The sequence below is a fragment of the Engystomops pustulosus genome, chromosome 6 (assembly GCF_040894005.1).
Source record: "Engystomops pustulosus chromosome 6, aEngPut4.maternal, whole genome shotgun sequence".
Taxonomy (NCBI): Eukaryota; Metazoa; Chordata; class Amphibia; order Anura; family Leptodactylidae; genus Engystomops; species Engystomops pustulosus.
The window spans coordinates 115,357,544-115,377,920 of NC_092416.1; the positions used below are offsets into that span (position 1 = coordinate 115,357,544).

Here is a 20,377-nt window from a genome sequence, read left to right on the forward strand (position 1 = left end):
GTCCTAGTATCCAGTATGCTAATTAGGCTCTCTCAGAGTGGTTGTCATGGGCAGAAGCTGACAGTCTAGTTCCACCCAACTTAAAGTGAATATCTAAATTCAATGGCATTATTTACTTAGGAATGCTTAGGACTACAGAAATAATTCAACAGGGCCAGAATATGTATAGAGACACCTATTACAGGATGCTTAGAGTTGCAGTTGATATAGATGGCAAAACGTTTTCTATTAGGAAAAGCAAGAAACCAGTAGTATCTGTGCCTACATAATTTTGTAAGCTAAAAACAGACCACCACATAACTTGTATCCTAACCACAAAAAATTGGTCACTATACTATTATTTAAACTTCTGGGCGGCAATAGTAAAGCCATTTAAAGACATGTTCTGGTTAAAAACTCTCAGTATAAAAAGAAACAATTTGTCTTACTTGTAATTTCCCTATAAAGTTAAAATTTGATCAGATTGTTGAATTTCTTCCGCAGGGTATAGGGAAATATATGAATAGTTTAGCATCTTCAATGATCTGTACAAACACTCATCAGGTATATTGTCACAGGTCATAGTCTAAATATGTTGTCAGTCTGTACTGACAATAAAAGTTTTGGCAGATAAATTATTTTTAGAAAAGTCTCAGAATGGTGTATAAAAATGAGAAAAACTTACTTTTTTAATAATCCACTTCCATTTTGTCACTCAGTCCCCCACCATTATCTACTCTCCATTGCCTCTCTTCCTTTGGTAACAGATCACTGATGCAGAGATTGACTGAGATTTTTTGAAAGGCAGCTCCCTTTACATCTAGAAGGACCTTCAGGAAGCCTTATGACATGATGCAGGATTAAGACCAAACCACTATATTTTCTAGAAGGAACAGATTCCCAACTGTAGACAGCATTGTTTCGACCTGGTTGGGTCTCTTCTATTTATTCGCATATTTTCCCAGAATACCCTAGTGGAGTGTTGATGCAATAATTACTTCCTGTCCCTAGTCAAAAGCCTCTCACCCAGCCAAACCAGTTCCCTACGTTGTACTGAAGAGACCCAACCAGGTTGAAACAGCAATGTCTACAGTTGGAAGTGTGTTCCTTCTGGAATAGATATACTGGTTTGGTTTAAATCCCTGATCATGTCATAAGGCTTACTGAAGGTCATGCCTGATGTCAAGGGAACTGCCTTAGGAGGTAGCTTAAAGAGGCATGGTTTCCCTTATCCCATCCTGGAAAAATTATTTGCATATTTTCCAAGTCGCATTTTTTGCTTACTGAAGAGTTGATAACATAGATGGAGTATTAAATTGTTAGGATTTTTTTATATTACTGGGCAGTATTTACTAAATCAGTTTTATTGGACAGACAACCCCTTTAACAACACAAAATTCCTATTGGATATGTGATTTATATTCCATACGAATGGGCTTGGAAGGCTTTATCAATTAGGATTATTTTTATTGAGATTTTAGAAAAATATTCCTTATTTAAGAAATCTATAATTAAGAGGCTTCTTGTACCATTTTGGCTTTGCCTGTTGTTTTTTACTGGCACCAAGCACCAGCTAAAAATATCTAAGTCTTAAGTTAAAACACATGACTTGCTAATATCAAGTAAATGTGTCTCTAGCCATGTCAACTGACTGACATTGAGTCAGACAAACTTAGGCCCTTCATCTCTTTACTAATATGAATCAGATGTTTTACAGACTTCTGTAGTATCTCATTGATATTAAATCCATATTTCAGAGCTGAGAGAGGAAGGTGTCATTGTTTGTGCCCCTCTGCATGCACATATCAACATCTCTGTAAATGTAAAATGCCTCTGTTCTATTTTTACAGCTGCTTTAAGTTATTTCCGCATGTCATGTTGACAAACCAATTGTGATTGCTGTGGAGAAAGATGAAGTATAATGTACTCGGAAGTAGTGAAGTCAGTAGTGATTTTTCAATAGTGGCAGATTGTAGTCCTTTCTCCTACTTTCATTAGTCACGTGGGAGGTCGACAAGATGACAACTAAATGAACCCCACTAACTTTATCTTCATTAACATCTGCAGATATCTAATTTAAAAGAAACCTAAGTCTAGGACCAAGAATTGTAAACCAAGCACATGGACATGCAAATGTGTGTCCCCTCTGCCAGGATCCACTCCTGGTGGTAGATGTACTTTAAGCAGTGCTCCAAACTAATGCCCACTGGAATATAATAACAGTATATTGATAAACTTTGACCTTTTGACATCAATTGTGTGAAAGTTGTGGCCTGACAAGAAGGATATTTATTGTGCTGTTTTGTGCCATGCCGACGTATTAAGTTTTACCCTAGGAAGAATTATCTTACAGTCCTTATATTAGTGATATCAGTGATATCACATATCAGTATAATATGTGTACAGGCGGTCCCCTATTTAAGAACACCCGACTTACAGACGACTCCTAGTTACAAACAGACCTCTGGGTGTTGGTAAATTACTGTACTTTAGCCTTAGACAACAATAAACTGCTATAATCCAGTTATTAAAGGTGTTTGCAATGAAGCTTTATTGTTAATTCTGGTTCTTACGACAATCAAAACATTTTTGAAATCCAATTGTTACAGAGACCAAAAAAAATTGTCAGGATCTGCAATTATAAAGTATACAGTTCCGACTTACATACAAATTCAACTTAAGAACAAACCTACAAAGCCTATACGTACGTAACCCGGGGACTGCCTGTATTCCTGCATGAAAGATGGATTTTGTGTTTTTTTTTTTAATGTCCTCTGGACACTTCCATGTACGGCCAGCAAAAGAATACATAGGGGGCTACTACAAGTGATAGCTTTGCACTAAGGGCTACTTGGGAGATGACTATATTTAGTTATGATACGATCTTTTTATTTTTAATATATTTTTTAATAATGAAAACTGTCAAGTGCAGTGTTATTGCTGGTCTTAAGAGTCCAACTCCGTGATAACGGCCTTAGGCTTCATTGACACAAATGTTCTTTCTTCAAATGAAATGGTTAAGGATTTCAGCCTAGTGCGTCTGAGAAAAAATATCAGAGCAGGTCCTATTCTTCGCCGTGTTTACAACTCTAAGTCTATGGGTTATGAAAATATGGTTGACACACAATGGGGCACATTTACTAAGGACAGTGCAAACTGTACTATATGCAGTTTGACTGTCTATAGTGCAGTGTGTGCCAGATTCCGGATTTCTTCATAAATCTGGCGCTCCCTGCAATGCCCCAACAGAGTGCACCACTTTTTTTTGGTGCATCTTTAACATAGGGCGTGCAACACATTTTTGTCAGACTTCAGTCCGACTGTACAGAATGCTCCCTTCAGTGCAGAAATTTGTGTTGCATGAAGCATAGTGCAGCCGTGACACAAATATAATGTAAATACCCGTGCAAGTAGTTTGCACTGAAAAGAATGTACAAAGTCTGCCAGAAAACTGGTGCACAGACCTTAGAAAATGTGCCCCAGTATGTCATTCTTGTCTCTTCCGTATGTGTGGTAGGTAACTAGGTTACAAACTCCATTTTTTTTCTACACAAAAGGATGGCACAAGGATTATACACAGGCCTATTGTACGGCCACACAGTGGTGACATGGGGGAAATACTGTTGACACACAGTCCTTAAAAATGGCCAACAGAGACTTTTTTTGTGGCCATGTTTACAGCTGTTCGGCGCTCTCTGGGCGAGCATACGTGTGTGTGAATTTAGCCTTACTTGTAAGAAAATGCTTAAACTTCTATACCACCACACATTCTTTAAAACTTCCATCTTCTCTTTATTCATTATACAAAACTATAAAAAATACTCTACTGACCAGTAAGGGTCCATGTATTAGTTCCACACTATGCAGACACAAGGAGCATTCACAGAGGAACCGGCATACTTCAGCAAAAGGCTCCACCTCCTTCTTCTGGCATGAAGCCTCCAAAACATCACTGAAGTATGCCGAAGCCTCGGTGAAACCTCCTCGTGTCTGCATATTGTGAAACTAATACATGGACTCCTACTGGTAAATAGAGTATGTTATATAGTTTTGTATCATGAATAAAGAGAAGATGGAAGTTTTAAAGAATGTGTCAGTGGTATTGAAATATACAGTATATGGTATATTCAAAAGGAATGGAGGGTTTCCTGAATTGATCACAGACACCTTGTACCACTGTATTTCCTAGTTGCGATCTATGTTGTTTGTTTAATGGATCATGGTAAGAAAAATATACCACAACGTGGACCACCAACTGGTCTGTTAAGCTAAATAAAGAAATCTGATCTTCTCCCTTGCTTTATCATGTTGTCTACAGATTGTACTGCAAATGCCATGTGACTCTCCATGTACTGTTCTCTGTAGATGTGTAATGTCTTGGTCCCTCTGTTTTGTGAAGTGTGTACATAACTGTTGTGGTTAGTTACACCTGTAGATAATGTAAATGTATGGTTCCCCCTTGTGGTTTTTTAATGCACAACTTAACACAATACAACAATGATCAGCCTTCAGGCTTGATCCTGTGCCCCCCAGCCAAATGTTTATGGCACAGTATAAACTAGCAAAGTTTGTTCTTTTTTTCATAAGCCATAGACTGCTAAGTTACAGACATTTGGGGCATGGGGCTAAACACTGAGTCAAAAATAGCACAAATTGATTGTCCCTTTTTCTGTAACTTCAGCCCACTATTTTTTAACCACATTAACCTTTTCACATACTTATGAAGGGGCAGTGGAGCTTTGATAAGCAACAAGGTACTTTGTATCCTTCACTTTCATATAAAAGTGCCAAATTGATTTTTGTCTGTTAGCGCTATTATTGAAATCCTTTGGATACTTATAGATGGACATTCACATTAAATGGCCTGCAGAGAATAACTGTAAAATATAGGGCTTTTGCCACCAACTCTGGCTGTGTTCCATTAAATTAGGCTAATTATGGATAACCAATAACCTTTTTGCTTCTGAAATGTCATCCTCACCAGAGTGTTTGGGCTTTTTGGACAGCATATAAAAGATAATAGTATAGGCATGCAGTTGATCAGATTTGATGAGTGTTTTATATTCACACTAACTTCTGCACCTCCTTATTTCGTCAGTGTGCTGGGTCACTGAAATTAATTTAGATGTGGAGACTTTCATCTCTTGAAGGTTTGTGAGCATGAGACTGCTTGATTCTATGTACATTATGGAGTCTAGCAACCATTTCTCAAAGGAAATAGTCCCTCACATTACAAAAATACTACCAGGAAATCAATGTTACGTGTCAGATGCAGAGTTACAAGGCAACTCAAATATTTTATGGGGGCATTGGCAGGAGAATTGGTGAGAGGCGATGTATACTGCCCTTGTCAAATTACATTCCCATAGCTATGTCTAAGCTTGTGGTTTGTGGACTGGCTTATGCCTACGATGTGTATAGTATGACCTGATATGACCTTTCTTATAGAATTACTTCTATTAGTTGAATGAAAGGGCTGAATGTTTAAATCATAGTTCAGGCTCCAACATGTAGGTTTTACTGACTGTCTTTCTCATTAAAAGTAAGCAGAATGCATACGATCTCCATTTTCTTATATTACAAAGGGAATATATGTTTTGTTACTATGTATTTAAAATTGGAATTTATGTAAATCAACCACATACATAGTTAATATTGGTGGCCTTTGTTGTAGAAGTATATTTAAAAGCACTTCTTACAATGTTTTCTATTGTTCATTGTTTAATTAAGCAAAAAAGCTACTTACCCTGCTCTGGCGACCGTTATTTCAAAGTGGCATCCAATACACCTGTGGACACCACTGACCAGAAGTGGTGGTGGCTGAGGAAGTGCTGCAGCCAGGCAGTGGCCTCGATGATCACAGAAGCTGGAATGGTCATATCGGACCTGAATGTAGATGTTCCAGCTACTGACTGATGTGGCTACTGAATGGCTCCAGTGGTCAGGGAAGCAGGGTAAGTAGCTTGTCAGATATTTTTGTGACCAGTACAACAAAATGTGCATGACCACAGTAAATTGTATCAAAAGTGGTACAAAATCTGGCATATGGGAGGTGCAAAGTTAGACTAGAGAGTCTTAAACTAGACTTATTCTGCAAAAGACACTTTCATAAAGCTTCCCCATTGTTGGTGAAAACTATTACGTTGGTGAAGTTTAGTAGTTAGCACACCCACTGTATCTACTCATCATATCAACAGTTGGAGATTAAATATCCATGTGGGTTTAATAATAAAACAATAAAAGACCAATTCTATAGGCAAGGACAGAAATAATTGCCCTGTCGGTTCCCTGAGCAGTGATTCACAACCTGAATACTACATGGGAACCATAAAAGATGCTTCCACTTCTGTGAAAGACATACACGTGATTCCATCCCTGTTTCAGAGATGCTCAGTAGAGGGCAGGTACAGTAATAAATCTATTTGTCCTACACTCAGGTTCAGAACTTTTTGTTGCTTCAGAATGTAACAGAAAAAGATCTTTGGCTTTTAGCCATTTATGGCAAGTAAGAGTATGAATTTGTGAGGGTTTGTGAGCATATACCTGGCTGATCCTTTCAAAGTATAGTATTTGGTTGGTGGGAATGAGCTCACTTTTTTAGGGAAAGCAGTTTGATATGCATCACCCAGCCAGTAATTGATAAATCCTCCTGTTTGAATTAATATCATAATACCTTGTAGGATCCAACAGCAAGGCTTTAATTTCATGTGTCTGGTACCATTTATAACTTCACTTAAATTATATGTATAATATATAACAATATATTGTTGTATATTTCTTTATTTACTTTAAATGTTTTTTTTTTAATTAAATGCCAACTTTTATAGAAAAGACCTTAAGTGATTCTTATATAATTGTGTTTTGCTTCTCTGACAATTTGCAATTAGAATCTACTTGGTAGGATCTCTTTAAAACATTCTTTCTAAACTTAATGATCTAGTCCAAAAAATGACTATAAAATAAGATGCACAGTGTCCTCCGTTGTGTATTGAGACAGGAAAATGAGTCATTCTGTTTGGCCCCCAGGGACCAGCTCATGGAAATGGGTTTGTGAGGTGCAGAGGATCTCTCGGCAGGGTAACTCCTAGGCTTGTAGTCATATCTTCCAGATAACGTTGGATCTCCTTCAGTAACCGAGTGGGAGAATCCTGGCAACCTTTCCTGCCCCAATAGCCAAAGACTAAACTATTAATAATAGGTGTTTTTTCCACAAATGGAATTCCCTTTTGCATCTGCCTGTTGGTGACCTAATTATGGTAGAAGGACATACTTTCCAGCTACCAATGTAATGTACGTTTACAGTATAAACTGGTTGCTGTCCACACTAAATCTCTTTTAATTTTCCCGTAACTTCTGACCAATAGCCACAAGAACTTACACAAGAGTCTGTACTGTGCCCCCCTGAAAGGGCAGACATCTACCAGGGCTCCTCCAGTCGTCTATTTTCCCCTCTAGATGAAGTTCTCAAATTATAGAATACTTAAAGATTATATATATATATATATATATATATATATATATATATAAAATATATCAAAATAGTTACATAAAGAATTGCTTAACTTATAAGTGCTTCATAAACAAAAAGGTATTTCAATTTTCCATATGTGTACATAATAGGGAGATTATAAACCTGTAAATGAACAGCATTGGTGTAATCCAAATGCATACATTACAGGGTCATTAGGTCACATTTATTCAAAATATTATGTAACACACTGACATTACGTATAAAGCAGAACTATCACCAACATTTCATGCAGCCTTATCCAAGTAATCCTAGTATTGCTTTAATCTAAATTGCTTTATAGGTAAGTATATCTTTAAATCTAGACTAGACTTTGCCTTAGAGTATTCATGTGTATATATACATAAAATGAAAATACAACAAAAATACAACTAAAACTTCTAGAATGCTAGGGAGTACTACTACTGGATATGGAGAAATGAGTTGCTATATTCTATGAAGAAATTTATTTGCCTTTAAATTTATATATTTATACAAACAATAGCAGAAAATAATAAAAACATAATACGTTTTTGAGATACATGCAGTGCCAACACTGTCCCAAATCCCCCTTTTAAACATTGACATACCTTGATCCATAGACCGCATTATGTGATGATGATACTGTGCCAGTCTGCAGGCAGCTTCTCTCTGCATTTGGATACAGAAAAATACTTTATACAAAATAAAAATAAAATAAAAATTATATTTAAAGAAATAAAAATCTCTTGTGGTTCATAGTAAACCAATGCTGCTTGTCAAAAAAGAAGAAAAAAATTGGGGAGGGGGAGGGAGACCCTCTTCAGTTAAGGAACCCGGAGGAGAGGAACTAACGAGGATGAGAACTTGACATGAAGTGAGAGCAGTTGTCTATGATCTAGGTTACTAGAGAGGGAAAGGCTACTTCCTTCCCCACTCTGAGTGTTTATAGTGGTTGAATAAAGGGATTCCCTCACTGTTTCCTCCTGTTTATCCCATTGCTATGGGAACGTTTGGATGTGCTCCATCTTCTAAACTGAGGGCTTTCCTGCAAACTTCACACTGAGGAATCCATGACGTCTCCCAGCCCTGGGCCAAGCCAGCTCTCTGAGGCTCTCTCAGTATAGCAGTACAAGCACTTAATTGTTGAGAGCTGAGCTATGAGGGAGAGAGGAGGAAAACTACCCAGTAATATATTTGTAAAAAAGAGGGAGAGAAAAAATGTTGTGTGTACTCATGCTAATAAAAACTGCCTGCACAGCACAGCTTCTGTTTAAGTCCATTAGCAATGATAGGCTGAGCAGTACCATTACATCACCTGTAATCGTGCAGTCAAAGGGGTTAACTAACAATCGCGGGACTGTCAACGTCTGACTGGTAACTTTTTCCCCTAAGGACACAAATACTGAGACAGTTATAAGTGGATCTTACGCATGAAACGCTAGATATGAGTAGTGTAAGCTTAATACCCTATTTCAAGTAGACAAATCAAATACAACTTAAAAAAAGGCATTATGTTAAATAGTGATTGTTATGTACTAGACTGGCAAAGTCAGAGGGACAAGTAAAAACACATGAATAGTCAGTATTCGAAGCTGGTAAATCTACCAGTTTAAGCAGTGAGTCGCACTACCAGATGTGTGAATAATGTTCAATGGCGAGGGAAATTAAACTCACCGGGTCTATTGGTAGACTTAGTGTGGTGCTTAGCTTTAAAAAAAAAGCACATCAAATTATTTCGTATCAGCCATAGGAGGCAAAACAAGGCACTAACATCAGCGACGGACCAACGTTTCGCGCCACGCGGCTAGACGAAGCGCAGGAGTGTGCAAAATAATCAGTTGCCGATGTTAGTGCCTTGTTTTGCCTCTGTCTTTTTGGCTGATACGAAATAAAGAAGATATTTTTTGTGACAGCTTGCTCAATTTTGGCTTGTGAGCGTAAGTGGAGTTGCAAAAAGCAGATTTTTGTGTGTGCTAAGAGTGAATCTGTGGTTTGGATGATTGTGGATTGAGTGTATAAGGAATAGCAAGGCACTTTTCTTTGTGTCACAATTTAAATAGGTTTTTATTTCCTTTTTCTTTCCTTTCTTTCCTTGGTCTGCTAATTGGGAGGAGGGATTAGTGCTCTCACCTGATAAATTAAGTGGGAGTGTGGTTTTTTGGCTTGTGGTTGTAACTGGCTTGTGAACATAAGTGGAGTTGAAAAAAGCGGATTTTGAAAAAGAGAAGTCCACAGAACTTGGTGGTGTGCTCCAGTGCATGTATACACTGCTGGAGCAGGCGTTCCAGGGTGAATACCACTGCGACAGATGTGCCCAAATTTTTCGACTGGAAGCTCGTGTTGGAGATCTGGAGGAAGATATTGCACGTCTGCGAGCAATCGACAATCTTGAGAGGAGTATGCTTCTCACTGAGCAAGCGATAAGCGGGGTAGAAGTGGAGGGTGGAGAGGTAAGCCAGCAGGGCCAGGTGGGTAGTTGGGTTACTGTACATAGGGGGAGGAAGGCCAATTCTGACTCTGAACATCCAAGCAAAATTGCAAAATTGTGCAATGATGTAAGGACGTCAGTGTCAGAAATGGCAGCCCTAGCGGATCCTGCTCTCCCTAACAGCCGCGGAGCAGCCCAGCTAGTAGTAGAGTGGATGAGAGTGCAGGTAAGCCAAGGCAGCTAGTGGTTGTAGGGGATTCTATAATCAGAAAGACGAATAGAATAATTTGTCACCAAGACCGCCTAAACCGAATGGTTTGCTGTCTCCCTGGTGCCAGGGTTCGGCATGTGGTGGAAAGAGTGGATAAATTACTGGGAGGGGCTGGGGATGACCCAGCTGTCGTGGTCCATGTTGGTACCAATGACAGAATAGATGGTAGGTGGAGGAGCCTGAAGAATAATTTTAAAGAATTAGGTTAAGGGAAGTACCTTCTCCGGAATTCTACCTGTGCCAAGCGCTACACAGAGCAGACAGCGGGAGCTCAGGGAGTTAAATGCATGGCTCAGATCCTGGTGTAGAGCAGAGGGATTTGGACACGTTATGTTGGTGGGTGGTGAGGTGGGCAGTGTAGTGGATAAGGAGATCCACAAGTTACAAAACAGCAGTGAGGATATATGTGGCGGTGAAATTACTTTAAATCAGATAAATAACTGTGGAAAATTAAAGTTTATGTTCACAAATGCCAGAAGTATCACAGGCGAGTTTGAGGCCCCAGTATTAGAGGAACAGTTAGATGTTGTTGGGGTAGCGGAGACATGGCTCGATGCATCGCATGATTGGGGTGTTAATATTCAAGATTTTACACTTTTTCAGAAAGACAGGGCAAATAGGAGAGGAGGTGGTGTATGTCTGTATGTCAAAAGAGACTTAAAAGTGATTGTGAATAAGACAGTAGTCTCAGAAGAGTGTGAGGAGTCTGAAACTTTGTGGGTTGAAATTCAAAGTCAGGAGAGCTTTGAGAAAATTAATTTTGATGTAATTTATAGCCCCCCTAACATCACTAAGGAAACAGAGGTTCACCAATATAAACAGATGGAGCGGGCTGTACAGGAGGGGACCGTAGTGATAATGGGAGACTCTCCAAATATAAATTGTTCATCTGTGCAGGGCTGGATTAAGGTTGGTGGGGGCCCCTGGGCACAAAATCTGGTGGAGGCCCCCACTGTGTGCAGCGTGCGTACACGTCCTCCTGCTCACTTTCCACTATCCCAGCAGTAACACAGCTACATACAGCCACTTCACCCCCAGTAACACAGCTAAATACAGCCGCCTCATCCCTAGTAACACAGCTACATACAGCCCCCTCGCCCCCAGTAACATAGCTACTTACAGCCGCCTCGCCCCCAGTAACACAACTACATACAGCCGCCTCGCCCCCAGTAACACAGCTACATACAGCCGCCTCATCCCCAGTAAGACAGCTACATACAGCCGCCTCATCCCCAGTAACACAGCTACACACAGCCGCCTCATCCCCTGTAACACAGCTACATACAGCCGCCTCGCCCCCAGTAACACAGCTACATACAGCCGCCTTATCTCCAGTAACACAGCTACATACAGCCGCCTCATCCCTAGTAACACAGCTACATACAGCCGCCTCATCACCAGTAACACAGCTACATACAGCCGCCTCATCCCCAGTAACACAGCTACACACAGCCGCCTCATCTCCAGTAACACAGCTACATACAGCCGCCTCGCCCCCAGTAACACAACTACATACAGCCGCCTCGCCCCCAGTAACACAGCTACATACAGCCGCCTCATCCCCAGTAAGACAGCTACATACAGCCGCCTCATCCCCAGTAACACAGCTACACACAGCCGCCTCATCCCCTGTAACACAGCTACATACAGCCGCCTCGCCCCCAGTAACACAGCTACATACAGCCGCCTCATCTCCAGTAACACAGCTACATACAGCCGCCTCATCCCTAGTAACACAGCTACATACAGCCGCCTCATCCCCAGTAACACAGCTACATACAGCCGCCTCATCCCCAGTAACACAGCTACACACAGCCGCCTCATCTCCAGTAACACAGCTACATACAGCCGCCTCACCCCCAGTAACACAGCTACATACAGCCGCCTCATCCCCAGTAACACAGCTACATACAGCCGCCTCATCCCCAGTAACACAGCTACATACAGCGGCCTCATCCCCAGTAACACATCTTTGTATCTACCTTCACCCCTACCAGATATGCTGTCCCATTTAACATACACCCCAGCCCGCACCAGACATGCAGGCCCGCAGTTTATACAATTACACACATTTATACACTGATATATACACACCTTTATATACACACATAAAGTTCTACACTCGTATGCTTGCACCCATATATACTTTATGTATATATATATATATATATATATATATATATATATACATACATACACAAGTATATACACATTTATGACCCATATACATTTATACACTAATACACAGAGTATACACAAACTCATAAAGTATATTCACACATACAGCATTTTCCCACACATACGGGAAATACACACACACACACATTCAGTATACAGAGCATATACATACATACCATATACACAGCATATAAACATAAACATACATTATATATATATATATATATATGCATATATTTAAATCTGCACATATATATGCTTATACAAATATAGGCGTGTATAAATACAGTATATTCATCTATACACAGTATTTACATATATACACATATACACAGTAGATGCATATATACACAGTATATACACATATACACAGTAGATGCATATATACACATATACACAGTATGTACACAGTATATACATATATACACAGTATATACACATATATACAGTAGATGCGTATATACACAGTATATACACATATTCACAGTAGATGCATATATACACATATACACAGTATATACAAATATACACTTTATATACACAGTAGATGCATATATACACATATACACTGTATAAACATATATACACACAATATACATAATATATATACACACAGATAAATACATATGTAATGTATACTTACCCTTTTAGGGTGATCGGCTGTTGGGTCACGAAAGTGTTCGGAGGGTGCTTGTTGGGACGGGAATGTCGGTCGGTTGCTTGTTGGGACGGGAGGGGGGGGGTCGTTTGTTAGGCCGGGGAGGGGGATGTGGAGGATGGCAGCGCTTGTTCCGGCGGGGGCGGGCTGGTGGCAGCGGGTTGGATACGGAGGACGGCTGCTCGTACCGGCGCGGAGTGGGGGGGGGGCGGTGGTATCGGCGGCGGGATGCGGAGGATGGCTGCGCTTGTTCCGTTTGTTAGGCCGGGGAGGGGGGGGGGCGTGCTTTTTTGTTCCGGCGCGCGTGCGGGGGGGGGGGGTTGCGCTTTATCGGCGGCGGGATGCGGAGGGTGGCTGCACTTGTTCCGGCGGGGGCGGGCTGGCGGGGTGATGCGGAGGACGGCTGCTCGTACCGGCGCGGAGTGGGGGCTGGTGGCAGCGGGGAGATGCTGAGGACGGCTGGGCTTGCTACGGCGCCTGTTAAGCGGAGGACGGCTGTCTGTTCGGGCAGGGGGGGTGGCGCGCGGGGGGATGCGGGGTAAGGCTGCTTGTTCTGGCGGGCAGGGAGGCGGGAACCTGCGGCAGTGGGCTCGGCCATGCAGGTGAAGGGCGGGTGGACATATGGTAACTTGTGTCGGGGGCCGGACAGGTGGGCGGGGAGGCCATGCAGGGGGATATGCGGGGAGGCGGTCACCTGTGCCGGGCAAAAGGCTCAGGGAGGTGGCGGCTGAGGAGTCAGGGCCCGGAGGGACGCGATATGGTGGGGGCCCCGGGGCTCGAGCCCCGAAAGCCCCGCCTATAACCCGGCCCTGCATCTGTGAAGGGGAGACATTTTATCAACTTTCTGCAGGATAATTTTATGGTGCACCTTGTAGAAGATCTCACAAGAGGTGATGCATTGTTGGACCCAATGCAGAGATTGTCCAAAATGTTAGTGTCCGGAAACCCCTTGGGAAAAGCGATCAAAATATAATTATTTTCCTCTTAAACTGTAAAAAGCAGAAAAAAGTGGGAATTTTAAGAGGGCTAATTTCCAGAAATTCAGGGCTGCACTACAAGATATAGACTGGGTTCAAATACTGTCAAATGATGATACTAATGTTAAATGGGAGAAATTTCAATCTATCCTGGGTCATTATACTTCTAAATTTATTCCAATAGGTAACAAGTATAGACGGGCTAGATTACACCCCACGTCGCTTACAGCTACAGTTAAAAGGAAATCAAATCAGCCAAAATACAAAATGAAAGGTGGACTAAAGAAAGGTGGCTAAAGATAACAAAACAAATCCCAAGAATTTTTTTTAAGTATATAAATGCAAAAAAATTGGGTCAGAACATGTTGGAGCCCAATATTTTTAAAATGGGGCTTCATTGACTGGAGACCAAGAGAAGGCGGAGATACTTAATGAGTTTTTTAGCTCCGTTTATACGATAGAACAGTGGTGGCGAACCTATGGCACGGGTGCCAGAGGTAGCACTCGGAGCATTCTCTGTGGGCACCCAGGCCATCACCCCTGCACAGAGTTTCCAGACAGGTCTCAAAACCTCCTCCTGCAGTGTCTGGCCACCCAGGATGTGCTGTGATCAGTGCTATTTTAAAGCTACACATACTTAGCTGCCTGGGACTACAGGAGGAGCAAGGAGGTGCAGACAAGGCTGCTTTATTATTGGAACTCCAGCTATGGGCACGGCAATTATTTCTCTTCAAGGTACCCTGGAAGGATAATCTGAATTTCTCCTCTTTATTTCAACTGCATTGGTGTCCTTCAGAACGCCAATAAAAACATGACAAAACAGGTAGTAACATGTTACTGCTTAAATTGCGTTGGTACTTTCTATTTAAATAAGTGGGTTTGTTTGTAGTTTGGGCACTCGGTCTCAAAAAGGTTTGCCATCACTGCGATAGAAGAAAGAACTTCTGACGTAGGTGGTGCCAGTGCGGGTCATGCATCCTGTAAAATACTAGACTGGCTGAATGTAGACATGATTCAATCTCAGCTCAATAAAATTAATGTGTACAAGGCCCCTGGACCAGATGGGTTACACCCCAGAGTTCTTAAAGAAGTCAGTTCTGTTATTGCTGTACCGCTGTCTAAAATCTTCAGGGATTCCGTAATGTCTGGTGTGGTGCCAAGTGACTGGCGCAAGGCAAATGTGGTGCCAATATATAAAAAGGGCTCTAGAACTGCGCCAGGCAATTACAGGCCTGTAAGCTTAACTTCCATTGTGGGAAAAATATTGCAAGGGTTAGTAAAAGACTATATACTGGAGTATGTGACATCAAATAGTATAATAAGTGACAGCCAGCATGAGTTTACTAAGGATAGAAGTTGTCAGACTTACCTGATCTTCACCTATGAAGAGGAGAGCAGATGCCTGGATGGAGGAGCTGCTGTGGATATTGTGTTTTTGGACTTTGCAAAGGCATTTGACACTGTCCCTCATAGACACCTTATGGGTAAAATTAGGGCTATTGGTTTGGCAGAAATCATTTTCAATTGGATTGACAACTGGCTAAAGGATCATATCCAGAGAGTTGTGGTCAATGATTCCTATTCGGAACGGTCACCAGTTATGATTGGTGTACCTCAGGGTTCTGTGCTTGGCCCATTACAATTTAATATATTTATTAATGATATAGAGGTAGGAATTAATAGCACTGTGCCTATTTTTGCAGATGTGTAGTGTAATACAGTCTATGGAGGATGTTCATAGGCTGCAAGGTGACTTGGACAAACTGAATGTTTGGTCATCCACTTGGCAAATGAGGTTAAATTTAGATAAATGTACAGTTATGCACCTGGGGGCTAATAATCAAAAGGCAAAATAAGTCCTTGGGGGAGTAAATCTGGGAGAGTCCGTTGTTTAGAAGGACCTGGGGGTACTAGTAGATCATAAATTGAATAACAGCATGCAATGTCAATCAGCTGCCTCTAAAGCCAGTAGGATCTTGTCATGTATCAAAAGTGGTATGGACTCTAGTGATAGGGATGTAATATTACCACTGTACAAGGCACTGGTTCGGCCACACCTGGAATATGCTGTCCAGTTCCGGGCACCGTTCCATAAAAAGGATGTCCTGGAGCTGGAGAGAGTTCAACATAGAGCCCCAAAAATGATAAGGGGTATGGAGGGTCTTAGTTATGAGGAAAGATTAAAACAACTAGATTTATCTAGTCTGGAAAAGAGACGACTACGAGGGAACATGATTAATTTATATAAATATATGAAAGGTCCATACAAAAAATATGGTGGTAAGTTGTTTCAGTTGAAATCAAATCAAAAGATGAAGGGGCACTGTCTCCGTCTGGAGAAATAAAAGTTTAATCACCAGAGGCGACAGGGCTTTTTTCTTATGAGAACTATCAATCTGTGGAATAGCCTGCCTCAGGCGCTGGTCACAGCAGGGTCAGCAGAGAGCTTCAAGAAGGGTCTAGATGCCTTTTTACACCTAAATAACATTGATGGTTATGTTATATAGAATTGTTTCCCCTAAATCCCTTCCTCATGCAATCCCTTCCCTTTCTTGGTTGAACTTGATGGACAAGTGTCTTTTTTCAACCGTATAAATGACTATGAATGCCACTTTCTGGTCTTCTTTTTAAAAAGTAAAAACACAACTCCATTATTTTCTTATGGGGATTTTGATTTAAACCTTTCACTGTGCCGTCCAAACACATCCTCTTTAGATTTTTGGTTAGTACCATCACAAAGATACCAAATTAATTTAGTATTTGTTACAACTTTTTACCTTTTAAAAGCTAAATACATTTTGAAAAATAGAAACATTTACCCTTAACATATTCATACTGTATTACTTTTGTATAGAGATGTGTAAGGGGTATGTATGATCTTTTAATCACTATACAGTATAATAAAATTGTTATAAGTGGATGAAGTGATTCAGCCATTTTAATTTTTTTTCGATTTTTCCATGTGTTTTCTTAATGTAATTGTTATTTTATTGAATTAATTTTATTTATATAGAGAAAAAGAACATTTAAACTTTTTTAATCTTCAGTAGATATAAATAGTGATGAGCGGAGTCAACGGGATGTGCAGAGTCAATTGCGTGTACCAAGTGTGGGTGTTAACCCTATAAATGCTGCTGGCAAACCCGCCAATGGCTTTTATAGTGGGCACGCTCATTAACACCTGCAACCGCTGATGGCTTTTTGGGTCACTGCTTCTGACAACATCAGTGGAGAGTGATGTCCTCCCCAAAATGGCGAGGATAATCACTGGGGAGGATTTTTCTTCCTGTTTTTTTCTGTCTTTTTTCTGACAATTTCAGACATTTTGGAATGTCCGCCGGACATTTGTTTATCGTCAGTAAGAAACATTTATCTTCTATTCCATTTATCATTATCATTTCAAATTGTCTAAAATCATCAACATTGTTTGGCACAAAAACTCCAGATGAAACTATAATTAAGAAAACTTTGAAAATGGAATCAAGTGACTTGAGACAATTGTGTGACATTTTTGAGAAATTTGTAACAAATGTCTCAAAAAGAGATCTTAAAAAGAAAACCTCATTTAACACAAGTATAAACTGTGATTGATAAATTACCAAAGAAGCAGACAGAAAAACTACAGGCAAAAACTAGCCAAAACAAACAGAGTTAAGATAAATGACTCCCATTGTATAATACATTTTAATCATAAAAAATACAGATTTTTTTAGATCACCTTTTTTGCAGATTCATCTCATGCTTTTAGTTTTACATTTACATTGGTTTACTAGCTTGTTACTATCATGTACTGTATGTTTCAAAAAAACTTAATAGCATGCCACCATCATCTCTGATCTACCAAATTGTCTACTCTTCAGACATACAGTATTAATATGAGTCATTAGATTGTTCTCTTGTCTCGATGATGTCAGTGGATACTGGATGCCCTTCTAAGTTGTGTGTTGCCTGGATGGTGACATCACCCTGTGAGCTGAGACATGGGGACATCCAGAGCCTCAGCCCATTGGCTCCAGAATCTGTGACTTCACCTTCTATAACAATTCATAAAGAGGGACTGGTCATTGGGTGGTTAGATTGGCAAGGCTGGGGTCAGGAAAAAAAGAGAACACAAAGACATTCCACATAACTAAGAACTGTTATAGCAGTACTCAATATGTTCCAAGAATGTAAAACTTTTATTCAAAGTTTATATTTAATGTAGGTTCTTTAAACGCTAGCTTTCATAGTCTTGCTTTATTGAGTTGCTCTCTATTATGCTATTTAATGAGGGTTAACATATTATTTATTTCTAAGAGTAAATACCATATCTCATAGCTAATTATATACTTCATATTCCAGCTTCTGTAAAAAAAAAATATTTGCCTTGGTTTATGTGCATAAATGTATAAGGATAAAAGTTACTTTCATAATATTTTAGGTTTATATTATTTTTTAGCACTTTTTGAACTCCACCTTACACTTTACACAGTTTGGAGCCAGGCGGTATTACACCATAGTCCTTGTAGGGTAGATGCATATCAGCCTTGTGATTGCCTTCAAAGGGCCAGTTGTAATTGCAAGACCATATAATTGTAATTAATTCTTAACAATTACATAAGCTGTTCTTATCACAACCACAAAAGCAACCATGATAAACTACGGAGCTTACGTATAGATCCAGGCACCATGACTGTGGTCATTCCTTCTAATATCAACTTTTAAATTAAATGATCCAGAAGAGTTATGGGGAACGTTACAAGAACCCCTCAGTGCTCTAGTTTCACAGGCAGTTACACTGAGCAGGAGCACTTCCCCCTCCCACTGTGTGAGATTACAGTTAGCAGAGGAGGGAGTGCATGGAAATAGGGGGGGTCCAAGGGAACAGGGGGAGGGGGCGGACATGCCCCTGAACAATGCAACAGTCTGTGAAGACAGAGAATGGAAGGGCTCTGGTAATGTCCCTCAGAACACATCTGTCTCACTAACATAATTTTACAAGTTGATTTTTGAAGAAAGGAGGCAATAGGTAACAACTATAAAAAGATTACCACAGCCACAATGCCTGGAGCTATAAGTAAGTGCCGCTGGTTTATCATGAATGATTTTGATGGTATATTTCCTTTAAAGAATAGTCTCATTTACACAGTCTTACAATTACTGCTCATTGGAGGAGGTAGTAGTGCACACCCTGTTTGGAGGAGGGAGTAGTGCATGCCGTGTTTGGAGAAGGTAGTAGTTTTTTTAAAGTTTTTTCAGGTCAGAGAAAATCATGGCCCGCAAAACATATACAGCGTTGGAAGCACACAGTTTTATTGCCTCTGGTACAGAACCTGTCAGTGGGGACAAGTGTCCATTTTATTTGTCATACTCTTTATCCCATATTGACCCAGAAGGACCCCCGAAAAGGCTTCTTAGGACTAATTGGCTTGAGAAAGCTCCACTAAGCACGAAACGGCCCCGTTGCCAAGGCTTGTTTCTCCTTGTATGTGATTTTATGCTTCTTCACCTGAATAAAGGACATTGCACTTTTCTAACAAGTGGGTGAGTGCCGTTACTTTCTTCTACATGTTGCTTATGGGCTTCTTAGGACTAATGCTGAAGAAGTGGTACATTTTAAAGGGAGACTTCCGTTCAGCCAGTACCTGCCAAATAAGAGGGCAAGGTGTGGCGTGAGGATGTATAAGCTATGTTAGAGTACAGCAACACATACAAGTTCAGAGTATAAGGGAAGGACTCCAGAAAAGTGCCCCCAGCATACCCATCCTTACAGGGAATTGCTGAAAAAGTAGTTTGCTATTTGGTGCACCCACTTTTGGACAAGGGCTACCAACTCTACCTAGACAATTTTTACACCAGCACTACCCTGTTTAAGAGGTCCTTGTACTAACAACAATACATGGATGCACCAGCACCCCTTTCCCCATATGAGGTACCAGGGCAGAAACCCCCAAACCTGACTGCATACTAAAATATAACAAGTACATGGGAGGGGTTGATTTGCGGAAATCGAGGGTATGGTACAATAAAGTGGCCGTGCACATCATGCAGGTAGCACTATATAATTCTTATGTGTTACATTGATATGCAGGTCAGAGGGGAACTTTCCTGGAGTTTCAAGAGGTGGTAATAGAACATTTGCTGTTTGGAGACCAGGATGGGGGGAGTGTCAGTACTTCTGGAAGTGAGGCCACAACACACATTGTACCAGGGCAGCACTTTCCAGTAGAAGTTCCCCAAACTGCCAGCAATGGAAGAACACAAAAAGGTGGAGGGTGTGCTCCAAAAGGGGTATACGGAGGGAATCCATTTACCGGTGATGTTACCCTGATGTTATCACTTTTACGTAATGCTGCATGCTGCACCTTCCCTTCAGAGCCCTGCCATATACATTATTATCACATATAGCCATACCTAG

The 20,377-nt window shown here is 40.7% G+C and overlaps 1 protein-coding gene across 4 annotated transcripts in view; it reads right to left on the reverse strand.

The window, feature by feature from the left end:
* Positions 1-8,826, reverse strand: part of NFATC2 (nuclear factor of activated T cells 2) — a 90,112-nt gene extending 81,286 nt beyond the window's left edge. For 2 of the 4 annotated variants that reach the window (XM_072110640.1, XM_072110638.1), the window contains exon 1: positions 8,077-8,368. Coding sequence is in view for 2 of the 4 variants with exons in the window: in XM_072110638.1 (XP_071966739.1) it covers positions 8,077-8,143 (67 nt within the window). In the remaining 2 variants the exon portion in view is untranslated. Of the gene's footprint in view, positions 1-8,076; positions 8,369-8,783 lie in introns of those variants that run through there. The other 2 variants (XM_072110639.1, XM_072110641.1) reach the window with 2 other exon arrangements.
* Positions 8,827-20,377: the final 11,551 nt, after the last annotated feature.